The following is a 19,481-nucleotide window of genomic DNA, read 5'->3' on the forward strand; positions in this document are numbered from 1 at the left end:
AAGGAAGGCCTCGGCGCTTGTTCGTGACGCCACGTCAGCTAGGCACGGCGAACGCCAGGTCTGTTGCAGGCATACTCATAATGGTGGTGTCTCCCTCCCTGACACAGGAAAATGTGAAACTATTAGCGGTAGTTGACCAACACACAGTGTTCTGAGAGATTTCTGCAATCAATTAATTGTGCAATTCATTACACTTCTTAACAAATAGTGTACTTCTGAACTTAAATTTCCACCTGTTTTAAGGATTGACATACAAAACCAACTTCATGGTCCAGCAGCAACAGAATTCGTGCTTCTTTAATTTATTTGTAAATCTGAGGAAGTTACGTTTGTACTGGGATATCGCTGCACTCCACAGGAAGTGCATGGAGTTGTGGGAGGACGAATGGCTGGCGATGACGGCCAATAAACTGCGGTCGGTAAAGTCAACCACTCGGCCGTGGCGTTCCTCCTGCCGGTTCCTCAGGCGGGAAGAGGTGGCCCTCACACGTCTTCGGATCGGGCACTGTCCTCTGACGCATAGCTATTTATTACGGCGGGAGGATCCTCCGTTTTCTGCTGCTTGTGGTGTGCACATCTCTGTCCGACACATTTTAACAGACTGCATTTTATACCGTGATGCAAGGGCAGAAGCACAAGTTGATGGTGATCTGCCTTGTGTTTTAGCTAACGATGAGACGTGTGTGTCTAGGGTTTTTAAGTTTTGTGCTGTGTCTGGACTCTGGCCTAAACTTTTAGGCTGGAGGATTTAGTGTATTGCAGAGTGGCTGACTCCTCCGAGTTTTTCCTTGCGGTCAGCCAGCCACTTACATCTGCTACATTGTTTTAACTCCCTCTCCCTTTTTCTTCCTGTGTTGTCCATGTTTTACTGCTGACGCCCTGCTTCATCCCACGCTTCGGTGTGGGTGAGCACATATTTTCCAATGATTGTTCCCCGTGTTTTTGGTTCCGTTTTATGTAAATGTTCTGAGTTTTTTTCTTAACACCCGTCTCACTATGATACTGAACTGGCGCTGAAGACCTTGCTGTCGTGCGCCCATAAACCCCTCTACTACTACTACTGTACTGGGTTGCTTTTACAAGAAACTGTGTACATATTGGTGCTCTTCTTTAGGTATCTTGGTTGACTATGGGGTGAGGAGCACTGAATGTTAATGAAATATCTTGCGACTGTACACGTTGGGGGAGGGGGTGGGGGACAGAAGAAGAGGCAAAAGAGAGACACTTGTTTTATCAAATAAATTTTTTTTATCTTATAAAGTTCCTCCTTTGAGTTGCAAGAGGGGAATATTTATCTTTTCTAATGTTCATGTTTAAAAAAGTTTAAGCTCAGCAGTATTTTCGATGTATGAAGCTATTTTGTTTCCTGTTTAGAATTCCTTTCGTTGAAAACGACTGTAATCTAATGACTGGCAACAGTTGGACATTAACACATGTAAATTAGTTCACATTTCCAGTGACGATGTCAAACGAAAATAAATAAATAAATAAATAAATAATAGAAACGAGTTCGTTGTAAGGGGATTGGGGTAAGTTTCGATAACAAAATGGATCAAGTAAAAATAGTTACTTGAATGTAAAATTTCCGAAGCTTGCAATGGGGCAAAGCGTCTTCTCATATTGATCTACGTTTGTTTCGACAGGATTCCGTAATATAGAACTATGATCTTCATTTGTAGCTTTACGATAGTAAGAAAATCTTTCATCTAAATAAAACTGCAGAATACAAGACAATACCAAACATTTTGTCCAAAAATAGGAGATTTATAGTGATAAGCACGCCCAGGCGTTTCTGCCTGCAACAGACCTGGCGTTCGACGTGCCTAGCTGACGTGACGTCACCAACAAGCGCCGCGGCCTCCTCTTGAGTCGGTGTTGGTTATAGCCGCTTACATGTGGTCCCAGTAAAATTTCGCCTTAATGATCAACAGACTGATTTAGGAAATCTACGTTATTTATTAAGGATTGTGAAGTTCAGTACAGGTGGTGTGTGGTTGTCAGGGCTTCCAGTTGGCGGTTCTGTGCTCGGCGTCGTAGTAGGGCCCGCGAGGCACGATGGACGGCGGCCTGGGCGGCTCCCTTTGCCTGCTGGGCTGCTGCTGACACTGAGGTTCCGCGCCGGCGCGGCACGGCCGCGTCAGCCAGCTGCGCACGCGCGCCACCGCCGACAGCGTCTCGTTGAAGAAGCAGTACAGCAGCGGGTTGACGACGCTGTTGAACAGCGCCAGCAGGTTGACGCCGTAGCGCGCCAGCCACCAGGCGTACTTGTCGCCGGTGCCGGCCGCGTCGTGGACGATGTTGAACAGCCAGTTGGGCAGGCGGCACACGAAGAAGAGTACCATCATGACGATGATGCGCCGGAAGGAGCGGATGTTGCGCACCGTGTGCGGGGACGTCTTCTTGGCGGAGGGAGCGCGCTGGAAAGGACCCGACGGCGAGGCCACGCCGGTGGCAGTGGCGGTGGCGGTGGCGGTGGAAGCGGCGCCGGCGGCCGTGCGGGCGCGCCCGCTCAGCGTGTCCGAGCTGCTGGTGGCGTTGTTGGAGCGGTTCGCGTCGCCGCTGCTGTTGGACGTGGTGCCGTCCCCGCGGTCCTTGCCGCAGCGCGCGTTCTGTGCGCCACAGGCGGCTGAGACAACGAGATAGCAAAAAAAAAAAAAGGTTCACATGGCTCTAATATATGGGACTTAACATCTGAGGTCATCAGTCCCTTAGACTTAGAAACTACTTAAACCTAACTAACCTAAGGACATCACACACATCCATGCCCGAGGCAGGATTCGAACCTGCGACTGTAGCAGCCGCGCGGGATTAGCCGAGCGGTCTCAGGCGCTGCTGTCATGGTCTGTGCGGCTGGTTCCGGCGGAGGTTCAAGTCCTCCCTCGGGCATGGGTGTGTGTGTTTGTCCTTAGGATAATTTAGGTTAAGTAGTGTGTAAGCTTAGGGACTGATGACCTTAACAGTTAAGTCCCATAAGATTTCACACACATTTTTGACCGTAGCAGGCGTGCGGTTCCGGAGTGAAGCGGCTAGAACCGCTCGGCCACAAGGCCGGCATAGTACAAAGACTTCAACAGTTTTTCACTCCTAGATCAAGGCAGCTTTCCGTCTCTTTTTTTGGGGAGGGGGGAGGGGCTGGGAACTGATTAGTTTCGCGGTGACTGACGAAACAGGTTTGACATTTCACTCTTAAAACTATACCTGAGTTGTGACCTCAGCAGAGCTCATTTCAGGACGTAGCCTGACTTATAGGTGCTACGGAATTATTTTCCGGCTTATCCGAATGTAACACCAATCAGAAAACACTGTTTGATCGAAGTATCCGGACACCTGTTGGTAGACATTAATGTGGGGCGTGTCCAACCCCCGTCTCTATAACGGCATAAACTCTACTGAGGGAATGTGGGGGAATGGCAGCCCATTCTCCGCAAGAGCCGAAACCGGACAAGTGTATGGTGCTGCACGTTCGGGTCTGGACTGAAGTAACCCCAGAGGTGTTCCATTGCTTTCGGGTCGCAGCTTTGGACAGGGCAGTCGGTTTCAGGAATGTTTTTGTCCACAAACCATTGCCTCAGAAATGCTACTTTATGACAGGGTGCACAGTCATGATACAATCATCGTCTCCGAAATGTTCCTCCAATGTATGCAGTCTACAAATCTGTAGAATGAAAAACACTCCGTACCGTAAGACTACTTCCTCGCTACTTCACTGTTGACACTATACGTGATGGCAGGTATCGTTCTCCAGACATTACCAAACCCAAGCAGTTCCATGGCACTGCCATAGGGTATAGCGTGATTCTTCACTCCAGATCACTCGTTTCCAGTGATCTACTGTCCAATGTCGTCGCTCTTTACAACATGTCAAGCGTCGCTTAGCATTGATTATAGAGACGTGTGGCATATGAAGAGCTGCTCGGCCGTTGTACCTCATTCCTTTTAACTCCTTACGCTGTCCGGACTTCTGATAGCACTTTGGAATATGCGAGTTCATGTGAACAACCAACTTTCACAATGATCGCCGGTGTCTGACGGGCAGTACATGTGGCCTTCCTGATCTTGGTTTAGCTGTGGTTGTCCCTTCCCGTTTCAACTTCACAGTCGCAACAGCTACAGTCGACTCTGGCAGCCTTTGGAAGCTTGAAATGACCCTACTGTATTTGTTACTGAGATATCATCTAATGACTTCTCTGTGTTCGAAGTCATCCAGCTCTCCTGACCGACCCATTTTGAAGTTGCTGCTTCTTTACTGACAATACCCCCCCCCCCTACCCTCCCCGCCAGCCCTCTACACTTCTTTTACAGTGGCGGGTCCGTCTCTCGTGACACAGTACTCAGTTCCACATTACATATTAGTGTCGAGTAGTTTTGCTGAGATTATATCCGCAGGGGGAAGGGGTGGGGGAGGAGAATAAGAATACGTATGGACAGTCTTGTCCCAAGTCACATTACCTGCAGCGACACCAATGGCTGTTGTGAACCAACAGCCCGTGAAGTTCCTCGTACTATGAGCCTTTGACGAAAATAATGAAGTTTCTTATTTCGTACCTCAGAGTTGCCAAAGAGCCTGACAATTCATGTCCCCTTGCTCGATGTATGTCACATAACAGCTAAATTTGTAAGTAGGCTGTTTAGGCTTTTATGTTGGTAACGCCACATAGTGCTCTGTATGAAAATCGCTGACTAAGCTGTGTGCAGTCTGCGGCTGGTTGGACTCATTGTTGGAATATTCGCTAACTTAGTGTTGGGCAGTTGGACGTGAACAGCACGTAGCGTTGCGCAGTTGGAGGTGAGCCGCCAGCAGCGGTGGATGTGGTGAGAAAGATGCCAGAGTTTTGAGAGGTTACTATGAGCGGACGATCTGGACATGTGTTCGTCATAAAAAGGAAATTTGTAAGACTGGATGTCATGAACTGATATAATGACTTTTGAACACTATTAAGGTAAATACATTGTTCGTTCTCCATCAAAATATTTCATGTGCTAACTATATGCCTATCAGTAGTTAGTACCTTCAGTAGTTAGAATCTTTTATTTAGCTGGCAGTATTGGCGCTCGCTGTATTGCAGTAGTTCGAGTAATGAAGATTTTTATGAGGTAAACGATTCATGAAAGGTATAGGTTATCGTTAGTCAGGGCCATTCTTTTGTAGGGATTATTGAAAGTCAGATTGAGTTGCGCTAAAAATATTGTGTGCCAGTTTAGTGATGATCAGAATAAGTAAAGAGAGAACTGTCTGAGTACGTTCAGTTTTGCTCAGCTGTTTGAAAATCAAATAACGTAAGAGTTTTTCCAGCACTGTCATTCTTTACATACAAAGGGGAAGTTTCAAATTCTGCGGATGTTCTTTGCTGTCGATCTGTCATTATTACCTCATTCGCTTACGGACGTTGGTCAGTGATAATTCACTGAACTGACACTTGATAACCGATTTATTGCGAAGTAATGGACGCAGGAAGAGGAAAGGAGAGAGGGAAGGGTGGGGGGTGGGGGGATTAAACACCTCACTGGTGACGTTACTTACAGATGGAAAGCAAGTTAGGATTATACGGGAACGGAGCAGGAATTCGATCTTAGCCTTTTCAAATGAACAGATCTGACATTCTCTTTTAACTGCTTCAGAGAAACCACGGAAAATCTAAATCTGAATGACTGGACGGGTATTTGAACGTCGCCAAGGGTACTGTTATTTGATATCCATGAGTCAGGTAGCAAGTTGTTTCTCTTTACAGATCCTCTGCTTGACATCAGACACATTCTAGAAAGCAAAGCCGTTTCAGTGATCATTATCCTTTTTATTCAACGACCTTGGTATCTTAGTGACATTAAGGGAAAGAGAAAAATATTGAAACTTCAGAGGAAACTAATTGCTACCTAATTTGAGAATTGCTCAGGCGTTTGGGATTAAGCCAAGACGACGATGGAAGGAATTCAGGAATGTGTTCCTGTGGCAATGTGATTCAGTCTTCACGAGACTGTAGCGGAGATACTTAGGAATACTAAACGGAAATGTTCCAAAATGTTAAAATGTCGGCTCAACCATTTATTTACAGTGTAAAATCTCATTAAAATTTACGCGTTTCGAAGGTGAAGCCCACATCATGTGTTATACAACAGCCTCTGAAAGTGATCAAGGTAAAATCGCTTTTAGGCAGAGTCTTGTATAACGGTTGTGATGAAAGGTTGTCCTTCAAAACGCGTGGACTTCAGTTATTTTACGCTTTAAACCGGTGACTGAGTCCACATTTTAATAGTGAACTTCGTTCGAATGGAAAACTTTTGGACCAGCTTAGAGAAAGAATATCATATTAAACTCATGGATTCAAAAAACCTGTAGTAGTCAAGAACACGAACATAATTTTATTTATTTCTAGTTTTGGCTCATCTACAAGCCATCTTCAGATCATAACAAAATACACTGATCAGTGAACACCTGCCAAACAGTGGGACACATCGTCGTAATTTGTATGAGCAGTATCGTTTGTCATGCAATCCAATGGAACAATGATATAAATTATCCCAGAATTAAAGGTCGTCATACGTTATGCATAGTTTTCTTATTTGACACTGTTATCATGCTTGCCTTATTATGTTACTCTAAAGAAATGGCAGTTCTTCACGAGAAACTAGTGCTATGTAAACTTCGTATAGCAACATAAACATCATGTTTATATTCATAAATCTAACGGCCTTTTGTTCGATCCCACTGGCCAGACTTATAATTTTTACCTTGCTCTTATAATTTCCTTCACGTCTGGCAATATTTGTTGTTGTGAAAAATGGCAAGTTGCACCGTGGTTCGGAATCCTCTTAAACTGTAGGTCCCCAACATAGCTGGCTGGGTGAGTCACATCAAAAGTCGGAGAAAGGCAACGGCATACCAACAGGATAATACCTATTAAAGCACTGTGATGTTCAACCTTCGATCACTAAACACTTGTAAAATTTACAGTTGTAACTGACACCAATTCGCAGTTCCTAGCACTCTGGTATTGTCAATATACGGCGTAAAACAGAACATTTTGTGCTTATTTTGCATGTGACAAACCTTTGAAGGGTTTATAGTTATAATTAACTAGTGTATAAACTATAAATTATGATGACTGCTCTGAGGAAGGCCTCTGTAATACGGCCGAAATCTCAGTTTTACAGTTTGTAGTAGGACATAGTACAACATCCACAAGAATTTTAATCATCATGACAAAGGTCGTGGAAGCCTACATAGTTGTATGATTTACGACTTCCTTTGAATAAAATATATAGTAGTAAAATTTACGTTGGTTTGGTAACAATTTAACATCCCCCCCTTTAGTGTTCTGGGGTCAAAACAAGCTTCGAATAGATGACTGCTTTACTTATGGAGTTCACATAGCACTAGTTTCTAGTGTGGAACTGGCATATCGTTCTACAGAGTCCATAACTATCACTATTTCTCACGTCACTTTCGAATACTGTAACGTGGAAAGCATGACCTCAGTGTCGACGTATATAAATTGTCTTATTCTGTTAGTGTCCATTATTCTGGAATAATTCACATCACTGTTCCATTGGACTGTATAATAAACGATCCTTCTCACATAAATGATGACCATGTGTCCCGCCGTTAGGCAAATGTACACTAATTAATGTATTTTGTTATGATCTGAAGATGGCTTGTATATAAGCAGAAACTAGCAATGAATAAAACTGTATATGTGATCTTGCCTATCCACAGCTTTAACAAAACAGCCTTGTCAATTAATAAAAACACCCTATTAATCTATGCTAGACTGCCTTTCACACCTGTCATAAAGGAGTATTTAAAAAGTGATTGTGACCCTAGTACTCGCACGGAGGTGTTCTTGCGGTAATTTGTTTCGCGCTCAACACGTGTGTTGGACACATAAGGGGGTCTGTGCAATGTACTACGATGTAAAATGAAGCTGGAAGCTTACGATACGTGCTTAAAACTGACATATGGTTGAAACTGGCCGCTGGCACAGATAATAAAAAGAATAGAGCCTATTTGAATCATGATTTCGTTCTCAAAACATAAGAGGACGCCTGATAATAATAATATCCGTCGTACACTATTTACTCAATACGTGCACATTTTTCACCAGCCTCAAGACTTGCATAGGTAATGTTTTTTCGATCAAAAACCAGTCTTTTTCTCACAGGATATCGCTACATGCAGTTGCCTGTGAAATGGGGGAAGAAGTAAACTTGTTTTCAGTAAGCGGTTGAATAGCGAGATGTCTCACCAAACAAGTGGCCTGTGCACCCTGTTAAGAGTGTGTCGACGTACCTCGAAGGATTGTTTCAAGTGTAGGCCGTGCGCGCGATGTCACTTTACGGTGAGAAACGTTGTCAGCACTGGAAGCTGCTCACCGAAATGCCGACCACCACAGCGTCGTCACTCGAACATTGGACCTCTATCATAGGAACGACACACTGAAGATGTGCTTCGTGGCGAAACATATCTGCTGATGAGCGCAACTTACATCTTATGGTTCCTAGGTATTCCGAGGAGAATGAAACAGAATTGTGCTCTGCCTCTTTCATGACAACTAAAGGGGAGGAGGGATGAAGGGCTATGTTGAATCAGACGGTCAATTTGCCCTTTGGCGTCCATTACAAAAAAAAAAGTTGCAAACCGTCCAGCACCGCGATCCGCGAAACAGGTGGGAAAGGCGACACGTGGAATAGAAACGAAATAAATGGTGTCGGGTTTTCTGCACCGGTGACTGCAGGCAATGATTGTCTTCAGAGAGTGTGAACGTGGTCGGCTACAAATGCAGGTCTCAGGCATGGAGTCCCCACTGTTTTAAAACTGCTCAAATGTGTGTGAATTCCTAAGGGACCAAACTGTTGAGGTCATCGGTCCCTAGACTTACACACCACTTAAACTAATTTATGCTAAGAACAACACGCACACCCGTGACCGAGAGAGGACCCGAACCTCCGGCGGGAGGGGCCGCGCAATCCGTGACATGGCCCCTCAAACCGCGAGGACACACCACGCGGCCCCACTGGTTTAGATGCGGGATGGGTCAGTCATGTTTTCGATCAGCATCACATACGGACGCCTCGCATCATTATCGAGAATAATTTTAGGGGTATGTAGTAACGGGACAGGAGTCTCAGACCTCCTTTTCAGGTCTACGGTCTTTCAAAACGATAGTGCACGAGCATACCGCGCCCATCTCTTGAACAGGAGACAGAAATGAACCAAATGGCATATGGTAACTGGTGACATGAACCCTACTGAGCGGACTCTGGAGCAGTTAACATTACAGTGGGTTGTTAGGGTTGTTACAGGAAGAGTCTTCATACACCTGGTGGCGCAAAGAGGGCCGCCATCAAGGAAAGCGATAGGCCGAAGCAGCGATGTCTCGACACCATGCCGAAAAGGATCCAAGTATATTGCGAGGGACGTTCATTAAGTAATGCATCGCATTATTTTCTCTACCAGTTTCGGTTTTAAAATGTACTGAATTTGTTGTGGGACGTCATGAAATGCTCCCGCTTTACCCCCTATAGTTTCATGAAGTTCCGATAGGTGGTGACTGTACATGAGGCCTTCAAAATGGCGTCTGCAACGGAGATGAGTTTCGCGAAGAGAGATGTCACTGAGTTTCTTTTGACGGAAAACCAGAGCATTGCAGATATCCTCAGACACTTAACGGAATGTCTACGGAGAACTGGCAGTGGATAAAAGCACGGTGAGTCGTTGGACGAGGCGTTTGTCATCATCGCAACAACGTCGCGCAAACAAGACCATTCTCCCGCGTACCGCTCACAGCTGTAACTCCTGCAGTGTTGGAACGTAGGACACTCTCATTCGAGGTAATCTACGAATCATAATCAAACACTTCACTGCACAACTAGACGTTTCTGTTGATAGTGCTGACACACTCTGTAGCACCATAGCTTACACACTACATACCCTTTGTTGATTCATTTATCTTTTTGTTTCGTTCAACATCCCATCGTTGAATTTCTGTAATTAGTGTATGATTAATTCGATACTGTATTGAAGTATAATCTCTGTAATATGCACAAAATGAGCAAATGATATGTTTTGTCTTTTTCACGTAATCTCTTTGGTTATCTTTGAGGTTGAATAATTTTGGTTCAAATGGCTCTGGGAACTATGGGACTTAACATCTGAGGTCATCAGTCCCCTAGAACTTAGGACTACTTAAACCTAACTAACCTAAGGACGTCACACACATCCATGCCCGAGGCAGGATTCGAACCTGCGACCGTAGCAGTCTCGCGGTTCCGGACTGAAGCGCCTAGAACCGCACGGCCACCGCGGTCGGCTTGAATAATTTCGTTTAAATAATTTTTTTTATAGAAATGTCAATATGTGCAAAGGTTCTGTTTTATTTAATATGTTTGGTTGCTGTTATGTAAACTGCTGACCTTCACTTAGGGTTCTTGGTTATTTCGTATGTAAAAGTTGTTGTGGTTCCCCTCGGGAACGGAATTGTCTAGCGCGCTCAAAATGTGGTTAGCATGGATAGAAATTGGAACAAAGAGTCAGTCGGGGGCGAGCTACCAAACTATCAACTGCTCATGTAAAACTTGTGTATTGTGCTGGTTCCGAGAGAGGCTTTTCCTGACGTTATCCAATGCCTCGGATGGATGGATAAAGAGCTGGAACTATTCTGGAATTGGTATCTATCATCGCCACCAAAAAATGACAGAGTCTAGCAATTCTACCTGCAAATCCACCTACCAACATGCAATCGCCACCGCATTGCGCAGTCACTGTAATGGAACACTATAGTAATGTACAGTGAAGGATCAGGATCATAGGATGCTACAGTGTACCCAAATATAAGGTAAAATTTGACTCAACTCTTGTACCTACCGTGATTTATCCTTAGTCACATATCCACTTAGGGTCCCTCCCACCCTAAAGTGCTTGCCGAGTGTCCTTTATTGAAGGCATATTAAAATTAATATGGCAATAGACTGTTCTAAAATTAATATTGTTTGCTGAAAGGATCTTACAAATATCTCAAATTTGTGTTTCACTGCAGAAAAAGTTCAGAACTGCAACTGTTGAGAGTTATATGTTCATGCTTGCTAAGTACTTGTTTCTCTAGTGTATTGAAAGTGTGTTTAGTTTACTCTACTACAGTGGTCAAGATTAAGGGCCCCCCTCCATTGAAAATAGTTCAGATGCACCAAGTTACTTACTCTTGCCATTCAGGTCAAGTTCTGTACAATATTGGGTTCCTCTTGTCTATTTAAAGTGCATATTAATGTTGTAACAGGATCAAAAGTTTGTCTATTGTTCTTATGCTAGGTAACAAGTAACAGAAAAACCACTATCTATGAAAACAGTAACTTCTTTATGAAAAGGACAGGGAGAAGTAATTTGTTAGTGAACTCCATTTAATTTTCATTCAAAGTAGAAAGGTGTTTCGTAGTGAGAGAATTAATCTATGTGAAGCAACTAAATTTGCTGTGAACCATATCCATATTTCATGTCAGATAGGAATTGGTTTGAAAAGTAATACTAAACCTATGTCCAATTTACGATTCTACAGTGAATATTAATAGTAGCGTTATTGAAACCATTCATTTTGACTAAGTCCTCAAAGTAACAGTGTGTTTTGTTATCTGTTATATTTATGCAAATAGTTTGTTCTGATCTGTTAACTCCAACATTAACGTGAACATACTGTATTCAGGTGCCAGAGTTAATTGCACTCGCGTGTGGCAAAGTATAGGTTGTGTTTGTCCTATTTTCTTGAACAAGAATGTCAATCATTCTCTTGCCTAATTAGGCTGGCGAACGTTTTCTTTATTCTTTGAACAGTGTAGATAGGTAAAATATGGTTTGCTACTGTTTAAATATTTACGTAATTCTGACTTTCACTTCCGATAAGCCACCTCCGTTAGGTACAACACGGTCAACATAACAAAATACCTCTCAGAGGGTAACACTGCTCTGTTGCTTTATGACATAATTGCTTTAACAAGACAGTTTTATCTCACGACCCGACTCCAACTTTAATAAGGTTATGGTATAACAGTAGCGGACAGTAGTGTTTTAACTCGTCCGTCACTCAAAGGTGTGTGCCCGCTAGGTTCCGAGACGTCTAACAGAAGACCATAAAGAGCAAAGAAGGGCCACGTATGCGGAATTGCGTTCGCGTTAGCAGAGTGATCGTGACTATTTTTTTTTTTTTTGTCGAACATTGTCACAGGTGATGAAACATTCGTTTATCACTTCGAAAAGGAAGCGAAACGGCCGTTCGTGGAGTGGCGCCACATCATCTCTCCTCTGAAGAAAAGCTGAAAGCCACATTCTCAGCCGATAATGTGATGGATAATGTTGTTTGGAACTCTGAAAGGGTTATTCTGCTTGATATCTTATCTAGTGGTCCAACGATCAACTTCGAAGTGTATCGCACTACCCCAGGAACTGGAGAAACGACTTCAGCGTATTCGTCGATACAAAAATGCAAACGACCTTGACCTTCTTCGTGACAACGCAAGGCCTCACGCAAGAGTGACCACCCGAGAGGAGCTCAGAAACCTTCGTTGGACTGTTCTTCCTACAGCCCGGATCACGCACCTGCCGACTTCCAACTGTTTGGCCTAATGAAGCATGCACACCACGGAAAGCAGTACATGCAGCAAGACGTTGACTCCCACGTCGACCACTAGAGTGGCGACATTCCGGCTTATAAGCCGCCGTAGCAAGGGGGCGCAAGGCCGTCGCAGTGAACGGAGATTATGTTGGAAAATGAGGTTTTGTACAGAAAAGAGTGGAGAATAATGTAGTGTATTGAAATCCTGAATGAAACCGACCTGCTTTGAGAAAAGAAATGTTTTGCAATACTAATTGAACCCTCAAGTAATACACAGGATACGCATGAGGGTATGTAATACTACCAAGCAGCAGGTTCTGATATCGCAGATATGCACCATCGGAAAGAATGCGTTCATATTGATTGTTATTTTGTTTTTATTTCGAAGTAGTATTGTTGTTGTTGTGGTCTCCTGTTCAGAGACTGGTTTGATGCAGCTCTCCATGCTACTCTATCCTGTGCAAGCTGCAGTACCTAATGCAACCTACATTCTTCAGAATCTGCTTAGTGCATTCATCTCTTGGTCTCCCTCTACGATTTTTACCCTCCACGCTGCCCTCCAATACTAAATTGGTGATCCCTTTACACCTCATAACATGTCCTACCAACCGATCCCTTCTTCTAGTCAAGTTGCGCCCAAATTTCTCTTCTCCCCAATTCTATTCAATACCTCCTCATTAGCTGTGTGGTCTACCCATCTAATCTTCAGCATTCTTCTGTAGCACCACATTTCGAAACCTTCTATTCTCTTCTTGTCTAAACTATTTATCGTCCATGTTTCACTTCCATACATGGCTACACTCCATACAAATACTTTCAGAAACGGCTTCCTGACAGTTAAATCTACACTCGATGTTAACAAATTTTTCTTCTTCAGAAACGCTTTCCTTGCCATTGCCAGTGTACATTTTATATCCTCTCTACTTCGACCAGCATCAGTTATTTTTCTCCCCAAATAGCAAAACTTCTTGACTACCTTAAGTGTCTCATTACCCAATCTAATTCCCTCAGCATCACCTGAGTTAATTCGACTACATTCCATTATCCTCGTTATGCTTTTGTTGATATTCATCTTATATCCTCCTTTCAAGACACTGTCCATTTCATTCAACTGCTCTTCCAGGTCCTTTGCTGTCCCTGACAGAATTACAATGTCATCGGCGAACCTCAAAGATTTTATTTCTTCTTTATTTTTCTTTTGTTTCCTTTACTGCTTGCTCAATATACAGATTGAATAACATAGGCTACAACTCTGTCTCACTCCCTTCCCAACCACTGTTTCCCTTTCATGCCCCTCGACTCTTATAACTATAGAGTAGTATTACCATCATTAATTTCGTAAGATTTATGCTTTCGTTCTCAACTCCTTGGTGTGTGCCTCCCTTCACGTATGCAGATATGCCGGCGTTGCAAATACTTTTTCTTTGCATTTAATGTAAAGTAACTGTTCGAACGAAATTAGATCGTCTGCTTCAGGCAGCCGTCCTGCTTGATTCGACCGTCTCACTTACGGGCAGAAGCGAAAGGCTTCCTCTTCCTCCAGACGAAGCTGGCGACGACGGCGTGCAGGACGAGGAAGGCGAGCAGCAGCGGGATGAAGATGAAGCCGAAGAGGACGCGCATGTAGGTCTTGCCGCTGGCTTCGGTGCTCTCGTAGCAGCGGTCGAGCAGCCGGCAGTCTGCCGGCCGGCCCCCCTCCATCACCAGCACCAGCGTCAGCGTCACCTCGTACAGCGACACCGACGGGCTCGCCACGCCTGCGGGACGGCGCAGTGCCACACCACTGTCTAACGTAGGCTAGTTTCCAAAATAGAAAGAGTCAACGGAACTTAAAATTATTAGTACTGCAGAGTAAACTCCTAATACATTGGTGCAGTAAGACATTATTACACGCCAACCAGCGATGCTTTATATGAGATGTAAAGAATGCTACATTCAGGTCACAAAGTCATGGTATTGGGATATCGACATATACACATGGCGATACTATCGCATACACAAGGTATGAAAGGACAGTGCATTGGTGGAACTGTCATTTCTACGCAGGAGGTTTCCAACGTGATTGTGGCCGCCTGACAGGAATAAACAGACTTTCAACGCGGAATGATAGTTGGAGCTAGACTGGCGGAACTGTCCATTTCGGAAATCGTTAAGAAATTCAATAATGCTGAGATTCATACTGTCAAGATTGAGCTGAGAATACCAAACTTCAGGTATGACCTCTCATTACAGACAACGCCTTCATTTAACGACCGAGGGCAGTGGCGTTTTCGTAGATGATGATGATGACGTTTGGTTTGTGGGGCGCTCAACTGCGTGGCTATCAGCGCCCGTACAAATTCCTAACCTTTGCTCAGCCCAGTCTGATGATTAAATGATAACACAAACACCCAGTCATCTCGAGGCAGGTGAAAATCCCTGACCCCGCCGGGAATCGACCCGGGACCCCGTGCTCGGGAAGCAAGAACGCGACCGCGGGACCACGAGCTGCGGACCTTTTGCGTTGAGTTATCGGTGCTAACAGACGAGCAAAACTTGGTGAAAAGTCGCAGAAATCAATGTGGGTTATACGACGAGCGTATCCGTTAGGACAGAGCGGCGAAATTTGGAGTTAATGGGCTATGAAAGCAGACGACCGAGGCGAGTGCCTCTGCTAATGGCACGACATCGGCTGCAGCGCCTCTCCTGGACTCGCGACCGTATCGGTTGGACCCCACACTACTGGAAAGTCGTAGACTGGCCACGATTTAAGTTGGTACGAGCTGACGGTACGGTTCGAGTGTGGCGTAGACCTCATGAAACCACGGACCTAAGCTGTCAACAAGGCACTTTGCAAGCTGGTGGTGGGTCCATAATGGTGTGGGCAATGTTTACATAGTCCTCTGGTCCAATTGAACCCATCGTTGACTGGAAGTGGCTATGTACAACTACTTTGAGACCATTTGTAACCACCCATGGACTTCATGTCATGGATAAGAATGTGCCCTGTCACTCCGCGACAGTTGCTCGCTATTGAGATGAAGAACATTCTGGACAATTCGTGCGTGTGATTCGACCACCTACAACGCCCGGCATGAGTCCCATCGAACATCCATGGGACGTAATCCGGAGGACGGTTCGTGCATAAAATCGTACACCGACAACAGTTTCACATTTGCGGACTGCTAGAGGCACCATGGCTTAATATTGCCGCAGGGGACTTCCAACAACATGTCGAGTCCATGGCACGTCGAGCTGCTGCTCTGCGCCGGGCAAAAGGAGGTCTGACACAATACTAGCAGGAATTCCATTACTTTCGTCATCTGGGTGTACGTCTGAGTGCAACAGAAGAGAATGTGCTATGACAGTGCGACGAAAAAGTCGGAACAGACAGCTCAGTTGTAGCAAGTGCGACGTAGAGCCATTAGCACAGCGTACATAGCACTCAGACATGGCTAGATGGTTAAATGTGTTGGTCCTCGTGTTTTAGGCAGGGTGTGGCAAAAATTTGTAAGCGCAGGCTCTGTACCCATTTAATATAATGACGTCCGCGACATAACTTAAAGAATCCTTTCGACAAAAGTTTCCAAATGTGAATACAATATTATGGAAGAGAAGGTAAATGAGAAGGGAATCGCAGACACGATACTGTGAGAAGATTTTCAGAACTAAACATCCAAATCGAAACATTCCACTTACAGCAGTAAACATTCAGTCAGAATTATTGAGATCTTTAGAAGAACATAGCATAACAAAAGTTTTCCATCTGGTATACGACGTATAGTTCTCGCTTCCCGAGCACGGGGTTCCGGGTTCAATTTAAGGCGGGGTCAGGGATTTTCACCTGCCCCGAGATAGGGTGGTTCATTGATAGTGACCGGGCCAAATATATCAAGAAATAAGCATCAAACGAAAACACTACAAACTCGTCTAGCTTGAAGGGGGAAACCAGATGGCGCTGTGGTTCGCCCGCTAGATGGCGCCGCCATAGGTCAAACGGATATCAACTGCGTTTTTTAAAAAATAGGAACCCCCATTTTTTATTACATATTCGTGTAGTACGTAAAGAAATATGAATGTTTTAGTTGGACTACTTTTTTTGCTTTGTGACAGATGGCGCTGTAATAATCACAAACGTATAAGAACGTGGTATCACGTAACATTCCGCCAGTGCGGACGGTATTTGCTTCGTGATACATTACCAGTGTTAAAGTGGACCATTTACCAGTTGTGGAAAAGATCGATATCGTGTTGATGTATGGCGTGTGCTATGTATGCTGCTCTGTGTCCTGGACGACATCATCCAAGTGTCCGGACCGTTCGCCGGATAGTTACGTTATTTAAGGAAACAGGAAGTGTTCAGCCACATGTAAAACGTCAACCACTACCTGAAACAAATGATGATGCCCAAGTAGGTGTTTTAGCTGCTGTCGCGGCTAATCCGCATATCAGTAGCAGACAAACTGCTCGAGAATCGGGAATCTCAAAAACGTCGGTGTTGAGAATGCTGCATCAACATCGATTGCATCCGTACCATATTTCTGTGCACCAGGAATTGCATGGCGACGACTTTGAACGTCGTGTACAGTTCTGCCACTGGGCACAAGAGAATTTACGGGACGATGACAGATTTTTTGCACGCGTTCTATTTAGCGACGAAGCGTCATTCACCAACAACGGTAACGCAAACCGGCATAATATGCACTATTGGGCAACGGAAAATCCACGATGGCTGCGACAAATGGAACATCAGCGACCTTGGCGGGTTAATGTATGGTGCAGCATTATGGGAAGAAGGATAATTGGCCCCCATTTTATCGATGGCAGTCTAAATGGTGCAATGTATGCTGATTTCCTACGTAATGTTCTACCGATGTTACTACAAGATATTTCACTACTGCATGACAGAATGGCGATGTACTTCCAACATGTTGGATGTCCGGCACATAGCTCGCGTGCGGTTGAAGCGGTATTGAATAGCATATTTCATGACAGGTCGATTGGTCGTCGAAGCACCATACCATGGCCCGCACGTTCACCGGACCCGACGATCCCGGATTTCTTTCTGTGGGAAAAGTTGAAGGATATTTGCTATCATGATCCACCGACAACGCCTGCCAACATGCGTCAGCGCATTGTCAATGCATGTGCGAACATTACGGAAGGCGAACTACTCGCTGTTGAGAGGAATGTCGCTACACGTATTGCCAAATGCATTGAAGTTGACGGACATCATTTTGAGCATTTATTGCATTAATGTGGTATTTACAGGTAATCACGCTGTAACAGCATGCGTTCTCAGAAATGATAAGTTCACAAAGGTACATGTATCACATTGGAACAACCGAAATAAAATGTTCAAACGTACCTACGTTCTGTATTTTAATTTAAAAACCTACCTGTTACCAACTGTTGGTCTAAAATTGTGAGCCATATGTTTGTGACTATTACAGTGCCACCTATCACAAAGTGAAAAAAATGGTCCAACTAAAACATTCATATTTCTTTACGTACTACACGAATATGTAATAAAAAGTGGGGGTTCCTATTTAAAAAAACGCATTTGATATCCGTTTGACCTATGGCAGGGCCATCTAGCGGGCCAACCATAGCGCCATCTGGTTTCCCCCTTCAAACTAGACAAGTTTCGTTCCTTGTAATTTTTTCGTTTGACGCTTATTTCGTGAGATATTTGGCCCGGTCACGATCAATGGACCACCCTGTATACATCTGTGAGGACCTGTTGAATGTGTGCTGGGGATGTTGAGGATAAGCACAATGAAAAAGTGGTTTCGTTTATGATATGAATTGCATGATTGTTTATTTTGTTCCTTCTTTAAGAAGTGTAATAATAGTAGTGTACTTCTAATTAATGCTTACTACCAACTTGTCATATTATACCACATTCAAGAAGAATGTGGCAGTTCCAACTCAGAAGAATGCAGAATCCGACAGGCGTGAATATTATAGAAATCATCAGTTCACTAAGTCATGGTCGTAGAATACTGACACGAATTGCACACAGAAGAATGCCCGAGGCGATTTTGACCCTGCTACTTTTCTTAAAGAAAGACAAATCAACGTTTTTAGCATATTTTGATTTAGTGAAAGTTTTTGGTAACGTTGTATGGAATATACCCTTTGAAATATTGAAACTAACAGTAGTAAAATACACGGAGGGAAAGGATTGCTACAACTTGTACCTAAACCAGAATGCAATCAGAAAAGTCGAAGTATATGAAAGGGAAGCAGTAGCTGAAAAGGAAGTTAATGTTATTTTACCACACAGTTAATAAGCACTACAGGAAAGCAAGGAGAAATTTAGAAAAGAAATTATAGTTCAGGGAGAAGAATAAAAACTTTGAGACTTGCCAATGACATTGTAATTACGGCAAGACAGTGAAGGACTTTGAATATTAGTTGAACGTGAAGTACAGTGTCTTGAAAATGGGTTATAAAATTAATATCGATTACACACAGCAAGGGCGCTGGCGTACAGGCGAATCACGTCATGTAACATTGAGGAATTATGTTTCGAAGTGAGGAGATGAAAGCAGTTGGCGAGTTTTCTATTTGGCCAGAAAAATAACTGACGATGACAGATGTAAGGAGGATATTTAACGCAAATTGGTAAAAGTGAGGAAAGCTTTTCTGAAAAAGAGAAATTTGTTTAAATATGTTATAATCTGAAATGTTAGGAAATCTTGTCGTATGTTATTCGTCTCGCAGTGAAGCCTTGCAGAGAAGTGAAACGTAAACGATAAGCAGTTCAGAAAAGAGCAGAAAGAAGCTGTTGAAATGTGGTGCTGCTGAAGAATGATGAAGATTAAATGGATAGATCGAATAACTAATGAGGAAGTACTCAATAATATTGGGGAAAAGAAGTAATTTGTCGTAAAACTTGAGTTA

The 19,481-nt window shown here is 43.9% G+C and overlaps 1 protein-coding gene across 1 annotated transcript in view; it reads right to left on the reverse strand.

The window, feature by feature from the left end:
* Positions 1-1,997: 1,997 nt before the first annotated feature.
* Positions 1,998-19,481, reverse strand: part of LOC124775747 (gastrin/cholecystokinin type B receptor-like) — a 65,499-nt gene continuing 48,015 nt past the window's right edge. Inside the window, exons 3-4 of the mRNA XM_047250577.1 lie at positions 14,105-14,390; positions 1,998-2,626 (exon numbers count right to left, since the gene is read on the reverse strand). Coding sequence (XP_047106533.1) covers positions 1,998-2,626; positions 14,105-14,390 — 915 coding nt within the window. The remainder of the gene's footprint in view (positions 2,627-14,104; positions 14,391-19,481) is intronic.

This window comes from Schistocerca piceifrons, chromosome 2 (assembly GCF_021461385.2).
Source record: "Schistocerca piceifrons isolate TAMUIC-IGC-003096 chromosome 2, iqSchPice1.1, whole genome shotgun sequence".
In the NCBI taxonomy this organism is placed as follows: Eukaryota; Metazoa; Arthropoda; class Insecta; order Orthoptera; family Acrididae; genus Schistocerca; species Schistocerca piceifrons.